At 32.8% G+C, this 12301-nt stretch overlaps 1 protein-coding gene across 3 annotated transcripts in view; it reads right to left on the bottom strand.

Moving 5' to 3' along the window:
* The window catches only part of LOC117102019 (poly(rC)-binding protein 3-like), an 88734-nt gene that overhangs the window by 55405 nt on the left and 21028 nt on the right, over positions 1–12301 (bottom strand). For all 3 annotated transcript variants that reach the window (XM_033242231.1, XM_033242232.1, XM_033242230.1), the window contains exon 2: positions 3390–3543. In XM_033242231.1, coding sequence (XP_033098122.1) covers positions 3390–3464 — 75 coding nt within the window. In that variant the 5' untranslated portion in view covers positions 3465–3543. The remainder of the gene's footprint in view (positions 1–3389; positions 3544–12301) is intronic.

The following is a 12301-nucleotide window of genomic DNA, read 5'->3' as shown; positions in this document are numbered from 1 at the left end:
ATAATAATAATAATATTTATTTGGCAAAGTAAAAAGTATACATACAATATTCTTGCCAGGAGTAAGTAATAGGCATAAGCCCAAACAGTAAACTGCTCTTAATCCATCATCAAAAACAAATACAATGACAATACAATATAAATATATACAAAAATTAAATTCAAAATAAATTGATTTAACTATAACAAAATGAAAAACAGAGATAATTAATAGTTATTATTATTAATATTTTGAGATCGAGTATTTTGTGAGTCTGAAATGGATGTACATTGTTTAATTTCATTAGGAAGTTGTTCCCATAATTTAGGAAAAATAACAAAAGATGAATTTAAAAATGTATTGTCTTTTTAAAAACACTATAGTTACTGAAGGGAAGTTAACTCAGTTTGCCAATTTGTCAAAAATATGAGGATGTGAATGTAAATATTAGGCTGATTAGGTCTCAAAATTTGTTTCATTTCAAATACAGTATTGATATTAGTGCGAGAGAAACAATTTGTACAGAAAGTTTCTGGTCTGTTTTTTGTTCTTCTATTTTTTGGAAGGAAAACACAAGAGCATTGATGGCTAAGATGGCATAATATGTGCCTATGGGCCTGTTTATTAATTCTAAAATTAATAAGATTAAAAACTTTTTCAAATAATCGATTTTTTTTTGTAGCAAAAACGGGACCAGTTCGAAAAAAGCACTTCTTGGCAAGGCTTAGACTCCTAAGCTAGACAAGGGTAGTGTAGAACACTGCTCCAATCTAAGCTCCAATGGTCGCTATTTTTTGGGCTTACTTTTACATGTACTCAGAGTATAAGTTGACCCCCAAAATTTCGCGATCTAAATTTTCGACTTATACTCCGAAAAATATGGTATTGGTAAACAAAATGATGAGGTAGTTTCTGCCGCGAAAACTGCAGTTTTTGTATAAGCAAAAATGCAGTTGCAGCGCAGGCAGGCTGTCTGGCACTCATTTTAAAAAGTGGTTAAAAAAATTGATTATTTTGTGTTTATCACTTCATTCAAGGTATACTCTGGCTTTGACTTCCAGATCTTTTATATATTGCCTTATGGGGTTAGTTTTTAGGAGACCTCTGTGATATGCAGACTGAGAACCCCTGTTATTACATGAGACAGACGAACAAAAATATATAAAATCGCTATCTGTTCACTTTTATTATCCAAAAGTGATAGCCACAGGCACCAATCGTAAGTCTGTAAGGCTTCAAGTCCTACTAATGATCTCTATTGTGCCTTCATTGTTGTTTGTAGGGCTTTGAGTCCTACTAATGATCTCTGTTGTGCCTTAATGAGTCTGTATTCTCCTTTGTCTTAGATTCATTCATATATTAACTTATAGCTTGGTGATTTAATCTTTGAAATCAATCATTTTCATAGCATTCCTAAATGAATGTTATTTTGCATCTCCCTCATTTCCATTTTAAAATGAATATATTATACAAATATTGACTGCTCATGAGGGGGATGGTTAAATCTATTGCCCCGAGGTGATGTGACGACCATAGCCAAGATAGGCTTATGGTTTCCACATCACCAAGGAGCAATAGATTTCACCGTTCCCTGAATCTAGAGCAGTCAATATTTGTTTTATATACCTCTACAAGGCCTAAAAAAATCCTTATTTCCTAGCCTAGGCTAGCTAGAGACCTACTTCTACTACTAGTCTAGGCGATCAAAAAGTGTCTTGCTCTTGCTCATTTCCTCAATTTCAACAGCACCTATCGTATTGTCGAATATTGACAAGACAAATTTAATTTAATTTGGTTCTTTTGCAAACGGCTTCATTAAGAAATAATGCTAGGCCTGGGCTAGTCCTTCTTCATCCAGGAGCTCAAACCGACCAGCCTCCATTGTTTATCGTCTACTCGCTGATCCGTGGCGCTGCCAAGGGCAAATCTCTTTCGTCGTAGAGGTACAGTGTAGCAGTTCCCTTTACTGTCAGCACAATGTTAAGTGGGACCTAGAGTTTGCACATCACACGACAGGGCAAAAAAGTACTGTTTTTCAGGGGAATATTACTTTCTATTATTCTTAACCAAACCAGACCAAACAGATGTCTAGAATCTATGTATAAGGTATTATATATTAGTAATTAATCACTTTTCATCAGTGGTCTATTATTACAGGAAGACAATGTGATGGTGTTTGGTTTCTCTGTCTGGTTTTTTTTTTTTTGTTGACATTTTCTTGTTTAACTTTATAGCATTTTGTATTACACTCTTGTTTCCAAAGAATTTAAAATACTTTCATCCTGCCACCATTTTACTGTTTTGTTATCTTTATCATTATTTTTTTATAAATCATATTTGGTGCTGCCAAGAGGGGAAACTGTAACAGGGGCAAGGTTTGGTGTGGTGTGGGTTACGAGCGTGCAACTGGGGCTAAAGGAGCAACATTTTTTTTGGGGGGGGGGGCCCTGTCAATCTGAAGGGGTCCATTATTAGGGTACCCATGCCATAATTGAGGGTCCATGATAGTAATTATTGTTTTTGAAAGCAATATTGGAAAAAAAAAATGCTACCTGCAATTTTTATGGTAAGCTTGGGCATTGGAAATCTTGTTCCCCCTGCCCCTCTCGGTGACACTGATTACTACTACTGTCATTTGTCCATAACAAACCATAATAAACAGCAATTCAGCTATAGGTATTACAGAAAATATTTGAAAAACCGAATACATTTATTACAGGTAAACATGCTATTCCACTACTCTTGACAAAAAAAAAAAAAAAAAAAAATCAATTTATCCCTTAAGATATTTTAAGAAGTTGAGCTTACGTGGGTAGCTTATTGGGTTTTAGGGCTTATTGAAAAATGCTGTGTTGAAAAGCAGAAGTGGATAAGTATTGATAAATTGGGGAGCGCTGCTATGGATTGTAGGATGAACGATTCTCATATTTCCAATCCCTGAGGTTTAAGTTTCCTGCATCTCACAGAAAACCAAACCCCACTCCCTAAGCTACAAAAATGTGACAGAGTTTGCAGAGTACCCATGCACAGAGCCATGTACGTGATTTCGAACTATATTTTTACCTATTATTTATTTTTATTATTTATTAATTAGTTTTTCTAAATATTTTATTATTTTAAAAAAATGTTTCTTTTTACTGGATTTTTATCAGTGTGATATTGGGCAGCTCACCAGTATGCAATCTTCAACTCTTTTCTAAAGATTGCACTACATTCTTTAATGTGCACATAGGCCATATTGCTCACAGGACCAATGGCTTAAATGTTGCATGAAACACAAGAAGAGTGGATACAATTAAACTGGAGTAATAAGTTCTACGAAATTTTTTTCTTAATGTTTATTTGCCATGCATACCAAGAAAAATATTAAAATAAATTGAAAAAATATATAATAGGATTAATAAAATTACCTTTCCAAGCATCACAAGCCTTATGGTGAGTGTAACTGCAGGGCTTTCACCGGTCATTTTGTCTTCAGACGTCATAATGATAGAGATGGTTAGATTTAGGATGTACCGACAATGGATATAAATTAAGGTTAACACTCAGGAACTAGGAAGAAAGCTACAAAGACAAAAAAAAAAAATTGATTAAAACATATCTCAGAACTATCATCTGTGTAATATAAAAATATAAACAGTTTTATATATTAATTTTAATACACAGATTGGTTTTCCAAGAGGCTGTGTCCTTAAACTACTACAGCAAACAATTTCCAAAGCAAAAGAAAAATGGATAGGTAATTGTAAAATTAAGCAAAAGTGTTAATAACAAATATAAATTTTATAGATTATAGGCTTAATTTATAAATCATATTGCATTATATTATAATATTCTTTGAAAATATATTAGAAGGTAACATAAAATAAATAGGGAATATCATATACAGTACAGCAATAAAAGTAGCCAGTGCAATAAAAATGAAAATATAATGCACAAAGAGAAACATGATGCACGGCTGGCATTTACTGCATGTATGTTTTTAAAGATATCGCAATAGTTTTTTTTGTTTTTCTCCGGTCTCTTCCTGTTGTTGAATGCTTTCTGAATCTAAATAATAAAACCACAACTGAATTCAAATGATTTCACCGGATGTTAGAATTTTTTTCATCTGTACAGATTATTACATGTCAGAAAGTCTGATAAATAAGTCTAATAAATATGGAAATGCAAAAGATTGAGTATATAAAATTAATGGTGCACCTGTCTGCTTTCTTAAAGAAAATAGATGAGATATTTGCAAATGAGATGACTTTAAACAACATTAAAACCATTATTCTTTTCTTAATTCTTCTTTTTTCTCTACAAAATTTGGTTTTTACCAAGTGTAAAATGACAAATTATAGGAAATTTAATTTCCTAAAAACAAGGTATGAAAGTTCATATAATTATGTAAAGTGACCGTTAAAAATATACTTCATGTTCTCTCTTGTGCCGTATTTCATGTTACGCAAATTGTAGAAGAAACAGTAATGACATCTCCTACTGATTTCGTCAACAAGTTATTTCGCAAGTAGCTAAAACTGTTTACAATTTATGAAGAAATTTTCCCTGACAAGCAAGCGATCAATTGCAGTGAAAAGGATATATGAATGGAATAATTATGTAATTATTATTTAATTATTTTATATTCTCTAAAATACAAGTTTACTGATTGATAGAATAATAATTATACAGAAATGTAAGACAGCTTTAATAATAATAATTTATTTGGAATCTTCACTTTTATAACAGTGGCACACTTCCTCTGAAGGTGAGTCCAAAAAGAAAACCAAATTAACAAGTAAAAAGCAAGTCAGAAAAATTAAGACCACTTACAAAGAGCTATTAACAACAAGACCTACAAAAAATAAAGATTATTAGATGAAATATATAAATAAAAAACAGAATATTAACACACAATACAAAGTTACAAATTAAATGATAAATGATGATGATAACATCAAACCTGTTAGGTTATATAAGCTTCACTTTGACCAGACCTATATATCTAAATATACACTTATTAGGCCGGCCCAGGGTCGGCTTAAATACAGCTGACTCGGGGCCGACTCAAACAAATTTTCTGTTCACAGTTAGTATTTTAAGTCAGCCCAGGCCCACCTTACGAAGGTTCACACTTCTTTGGGCCAGGTCGATGAATTGTAGGACAGGAAGTTCGAGGCGATCGCATTACATGATGGTGGAACGGTAAATCGCAACCTAGCATAAACCATGGAGGAATAAACATAAACATATAGAATTCGTGCGAAACATGAACCTAATTTCAAATATTGTCCTTATACTTTTTCGATTTTTTAAGTGTAGCATTCTGCTTCATGATTATGGCGACAATAATTATTATAATAACCAAGGCCTATAGTTAGCGCAGCTCAACTTTACTCTGTGCAAAAACCAGCCTTGCGATTTCAAAAGTCCATACCTGTATATTGTAAACTGTATAGGCCTATGTAAGACGGAAGGTTGCTGTCAATGTTTGGACACAGATTGTGAATATGTAGCATCGAGATCTATCTATTTGGCAATAATAAGTATTTTCATATTAGGTTCATTCACAAACAATTTTTGACGCTTTTTAGAACCACCTTCGCTCACGTGGTCACATGAGTAGCTTCACAAACGTCGACACAAAACGCACGTGGTTGGTGAGGATGACTTTCACAGAAAGAATGATACCGCTATACAGTGTTATGATTTTAGAATATAAACTTGTGAAATTAATGTGTGCTATACAAAAACGGGGTTTCTTGAGCTTGTAATAGGCCTATATATTTTTTCTCTACTGGAATTCAACTGTAGAAAAGAAAGTCCAAGCATACATCATCTGCCAAATTGCCCATGCGTAAGCTTTGTATCACGTGGTATTTCCCCACGTTTACAACTTGGTTCATGATGCTTATGCTTCGCACAGACGCTGTGAGTAATAATTAGTTAGGCATGGAGACCTTATATATAACAACTCTTATTCAAAAACATCAGTTAACTGAATACAATTTACTCTAGAGTTTCCTTAACAATTTATTTCTCAATGGTTTTTTTATCGTGCAAGTCAGTTCAAATGAATGTTGTGGTAGATAAGATGTCAAAATCTACCGCAATCAGAGCTAACTTGGGCCGGCTCAGGTTCGGCTTACGTTCAGATATAAAGTTGGGTCGGTCCAGGGCTGGCCCAGGTCCCGCATTGCAGGACCTGAGCCGACTCAAAAGTCGGACTAACTTTAGGTCGGCTCAGGGCCGGCTTAAAATTTATTGATTGTTCAGACTTAACAAGGGCCAACATAACTCTTAAGTGTGATTTGGGTCTTTGTTTACACTGACTGACCCTAAATCTAAATTGTTTAATGCTAAAGAAACCAAAAACAAACGTTAGATCATCCTTACTTAAAAACCACTTTAACCAAATGGGTAGAATTTTAAAAGATTGGTTTCCACTGGTGGTCTAAAGTTTCTATCACAGGCAACCTCCTCACTGGGAAGCACTGAATTCCTAGGCGGCAGGTTGTCTCAATTACAGATAATTTCATCAGATTTTTAGGAGAAAACACCACACTATCAAGAGTGGGTGTAGCCTGGCAAAACCCTCCGCTTGTTGCAATTTATAATTTCCTGCAAGAACCCAAAAACATTTTCATGTTTTTGCATTTTATAAAAGAAGATATAGTGAAGAACATTTCTGCAAAATATCAATTACTACATCTACTTGAAAAGTATTAAAATTATTTTTAAAATAAACTATTGATTTTGAAATCTTTAGAAGCGGTTTCTGAAAACCTAAATGGCTGATATCCAATGAAGTAAATATTCATAACTTTGCTAATAACGTTTAAAAAAAGAATTCATGCAGAGTTTAAGAATACCAAAAACTAAATTTGAATTTTTGATACAAATGGCTGGTTTTGCCACAGCCGGTCACAATTATATAGCAAAAATTTAAAAAACAACATTTAGAATGTGAATAAAAAATCATATAATAGATTGCTCTAGTGTAAACAATGGGCTTATTCGACTGGTTCATTTCGTTGACTACGATTTTTCGTTGAGTATTATTTTCGTAAAAATAGACTTTGTTGACAACAAAAATTAACATAAACCAGCATGTGTTATTCAGCATTATAAGGCCGATTGGTCAGTTTAGAAACATTTGCATTAATATACTTAAGATTAAATCTTAGAAAATAAAAATTATAATATTTACCCACATGAAGTCAAAAAATAATTGTAGGCTAACAGAATTCAAAAACTGGATGAAAATATTTTTATACCCGAGGCAATCTTGATTTAAATACGCAGGGTGTATCACAGAAACTATGTAGCCATTGTGTTTTGTAGAGTATTTACAAGTTTTATATCCGACTGGTTGTCTTTGTTTTTTTACCACTGTGCAGGTGGGCGTGGTTTAACAAAGAATAACCAGTCGAATACGGTCAATGAATCTTTCCAAAGTGTCAATCAAACTTAACAAGTGACCAATCATATTAGGGTTAGGAATACATGCTTTTCCCACCTACACGTTTGTTTCACAAACGCACATGCTTACAGTACGTACGTTAGCACTGTTAAATTGCAACAACATCCAAGATGCAGGGTTTAGCGGAACGATCTATTGCTTTATTTCTCATTGGATAATTACAACAAAACAATCTATCTGTGCCATTTCTCTCTAAAGCTCAAGTTAGGAGACTACGGTTATTGGGTACAATTAATGTATCTCTGTACAATTAAACTATAAAAAAAAAGCTATTCCACTGAAATGATGTGAAAAACACAATGAAATTACATCATTATCTTTCTAACTACTAACATTATTAGGTGTTTGTTTTCAAATTGATGGAGCGGATATTGAAGATTTGTGGTAAACCATGAATAAGGCAGGAGATGGGGTTGCACTAATCTCATTTGAGAGAACCCCTTCAGGCAATGTAGAAATCTTTAGCAGAAAGCTTTTGATTACTGTAATCAGCTATGGTCGATTTCTTTTGATTACTGACAGCAAGGAAAAGCTGGTACATGAGCACATTACCCTGATCAAAGTGGTATTTTTTGTTAATATTTGAACCAATCAGATCCAGCCACTAGCATACGATGCTGCTGTACTGTTTAGGTACATTTTAGAAGAGAAATGACTAGCAATCAGGCTGCATTCAGTATCCTAAGCCACTGACATAAAACAACTGATGGTCTTTTGTATGGCTATGTGCTAGATTATGACAATGATTTTGATGATGATGATACTTACGACAATGATAATTATGATAACCACAATACTAATGAAAATATTGATTTGATCACGGCAGTATAATTTGTTAGGGCTTGTTACCTGTAACTGGTCATGACTATTTTCATAACTATGTGGCTATACTGTATGACAATGTTTTTAATGATGATGATGATGATGATGATACAACAATGATAATTACAAATACTATGAAAATACTAATAATAATAATAATAATAGATTTTCACTTTGCTTTTATTTGGCTTGCACATTAAAATACAATGATAACAACAATACTGATTGATGATACTTTATGACAGAACTTTTCATAATTATAATAAAAAATGCTGCATGCAATATTGGAAAGATGCTCAAAGCACAATGATAAACTCCACTAATCTTCTTTATTTAAATAATATTTGTGTCATTCTATACAATCCCAGTTTATCTTCTTTTCCCTTGTCTACCTTTATAATGTTCAATATGTTATTTTTTTTTTAAAGCATTGTCATTTTTCCTTCTGTCGTTCTTCCCTTGTGTTCGTTCCGTCGTGTTTTGTCTTGTCTTTGATTATGGAACAAATTCCTTTTCATTTTTCTTTGGTGGAGCCAGCCGTAAAGCCATTTGGGCTTATTTGACTTCTCCAGACACAATTGCATTCGATTTTGCTTGCATCTTTATTATTTTTGTCTTGTTACCGCCTTTATGCATTGTGTGAATAAATCTGAATCTGAATCTGAATAAATATAGAAATGCAATTAAATTACCCAAAGTTCCACCTATGATAACATTCACACATTGATCTGGTTTAATTTCAAGGTTAATTGAAAATGCCACCACCTATTTTAAAAAGTCATTAAAAGACAAAAACCTGAAAAATATAACAGTTTAAATTTGCATATAAGCACTAAATTCCTCGCATTTTATCTGCAGGTATCAGAATATTCAAATGTCGCATAACTGATCTCACTTGTATGAAAACCTAATGAATTATTGCCTCGAAGAGGAATTAGATTCTTCTATTCTAAGTCATCATATAAACGATGATGACACTCGAAAACCATGCATCATGCAAAAGGTTAAAGATCATGTCATAACAGACTCAGAAACATGAACAAATAAAAAAAATTTTAAAGTGGATTCTGTCAGCAAAAAAACAACCGAAAACATCAGTAACTTTTTCTCTGTTAGATGGATTTTAAAATTTTACAATACAAAGAGGAATAAAAGTGAACATGATATATATAATGGCTTGAGGCAATAGTGGGTGCATACTGCTGTTTTAAAACCGAATGACACAATATTTCTTAATGAGGGATTCGTTCAGTCGAAAGGCAATTTTTCTTTAGAATTTCCATACCTGATTCAGTTGCTAAAACAGGATTTGATCAAGCATGGGCCAGTCGGCCACCCATTAAACTTTGCATTATATTCAAGAAGTGATATTATTTTCAAGAGGGGCCTATAGGCATAGCCTAGCCTCTACAGATTTGAAGCGTGTCGGAAACAGGTAAACAAGTAAACAAGCCCTAAGTAAATCCCCTGATTACATATTCCTTCTTCAAGAACACAAAATTTCTGGATAGAATGTACCTAAATACAGCACTATGCTCATTGGGATTTATTTGCAAACAAGCCATTTTTTATTTAATGCAGTGCAACTAAGAACCAGTGCAGACCTTTCAATTTGGTGATTTGTACCTACTTTTTAAACTTAGTAATACTGCATGCCGAGCGGTTGACTGAATTCGTTGGACACTTAAGTTGTAATAGTTTGACTCAAACAAGGTATAAATGTGCTTGAACATCCAACAAATAATGTATTGAAATGAAATCTCATCAAGTTAAGTACAATAAATTTGCAATTTGACTGATCAAAGAGCTTTAAATAGAAATAACTGTCCTGCCAGGCAGCTATTTAGCTCCTGGGTGGAAAGATGCAATGCAGATGAAGTGCCTTAACTCAAGGATGTAAACAAGTGGTCCATCTCAGTTTGAACTCTGGACCTACACTGGTACTACAATAACTGGAATAGGCCTTAATGTAGTACAGTCTAAATGTCAAACATGATTCAGAAATGAGAGTTTTTTTTTTAAGCATTTTAAGACATAATTTGGATTTTTATCAACTTTTTAAGTATTGTTTTACTAGTCAGAATTAATTTGTACCCAAGCCCATACCCAGGGGGGTTGAGGGGTCCGAAAGAACCACCTTTTTCCAGAAATGCCCTTTTAAATTATTAAAAAGTATTATCTGCATGGAAGTTGTTGAAATTAACTCCAAATTTTGAAATTTGGCATTTTTATTGCCATTTCCGGACATCTGAGGTGTTATATTTAAAATTTACCCTAGCTATGTTGGGGCTGAGGTAGTAAGGACTCAAAGTCAAAGTAATTTTATAAAATTAGAATCCCCCTTTAAAAATCCTGCCTACGGGCTTGGTACCTCTATGGTCCATAAAGTTTAAATACTATTTGGAAGATACTGTATACTATTTAGAAGTTATTGTATAGTCCATGACAATAAAGTTGGTTGGTATATCTTGTTTTAAATAGTAAACAAAAATATTGCATTGGATTGGCAAAACAGGTAAAAATTTCCATTCCCACATGGAATAAATATCTATAAAATCAGATGGAAATACCGGTACAATTATGATACATGGATCCTACTAGTCAAAGCCGAAAATTAAATACAAGATACATGAAGATGAAATCACACACCGTTACGAGCCATTTTGCTTTGTTCTAATGTCTATAATTCGATTACGGATTCTTATTGGAGGCCACTGATAGCGTTGTTCCATTTGAGCGCTAAATGGTGTTTTGGTATGCTAAGAGCCTTTTACATGGCCTACTAAAACCGCAATGAACAACAGTAACGGGAAATTCTCTGTCTTTAAAGTAATTACTCTTCGTAAGATGAATACCTACACAATTATGGCGTCATTGACGTATGTAAAAAGGTGCACCTAATAGAAAGGTCAACAAAGAATTGTAAATTGGGGCACATTGTTTGAAAATGTAATTGCAAGGACTTCAAATTAGCATCACAATATTTTAAGCATTTTAAATCTATAAATCTTACAATAAAAATTGTATCTACATTGAACAGAGGCAGATCTAGGATGCTCCTGCCTGGAGGTAAGGATCTTCTTACAACATTCTTAACATAAACCAGAAATGTTTTATATAAAAGTAAAAATATGAAATATTATTATTTATTATTAAAATGCAACAATTATATTAGTAAAAAAATATAAATTGCAAAAAATAATAAAACCATAATGAATGTAATAATATCAAGCAATACATAATTTGTGTTTAAAATCTTCATTATATCCGAATAGTAAAATCATGCATTTTCCATTATGACATACAAATTATTTTAGATTTAAAATAAGTTTTATTGAAATATATTGATATTACACATCATGCTAATCTTTCAACATTCTATACATAAAAGTTCAAAACATATTTTACCCTTTTTAAAATTAAATTTTTTTTGAAAATAATGCAGTGTTGAAATAAGGCGAGATAATTTTATACCATGTTTCGCAACCTCATTTGTTGAAAGATAGTCTGAGGAGGGAGGAAGAAAAATAAAAATAAAAGTTAGTCTTCATATTAAGCAAATGTTTTTGCCAAAAACATCCAAAGGAGAAAATAAAAAACAAATGTTATTGTTGAATGTAAACAGTGTAGTAATGGGATGGTTAAATGCTTCAAATCTTATATAATTAGGAAGAAATATACATATCTTATTTTTGGAAATTTTAAGGCAGCGGTGGGCGTAATAAAAATTAAGAAAATTTTCATTTTTTTTGTGGAGGCAGGTGTGCTAATTGGCCAAAAATAAAATTTTATTTTTATTCAAAATAATCAATATTGTCGGGTAGCGGGATCGCGAAACAAGGTATAAAACAATTCTCGCCTAATGTACTTTAAATGTACGGTATACATCTTTCAATATTGCATGTACTCTATTACCGATTATTCATTCACTGTTATTTTATTTTCAGTGACACAAATGTGGCAAAGACAAGCCAAACCAGTCACTCGTCGCAAAATTCGATTTTGAGTTATTAATACAGTGTTAGAGAGTAA

This window comes from Anneissia japonica, unplaced genomic scaffold, assembly GCF_011630105.1.
Source record: "Anneissia japonica isolate Jap-2015-1 unplaced genomic scaffold, ASM1163010v1 scaffold997_len2565447_cov190, whole genome shotgun sequence".
Taxonomy (NCBI): domain Eukaryota; kingdom Metazoa; phylum Echinodermata; class Crinoidea; order Comatulida; family Comatulidae; genus Anneissia; species Anneissia japonica.
The sequence above is the reverse complement of the archived record's forward strand: the minus strand, read 5'-3'. Positions and strand labels throughout refer to the sequence as shown.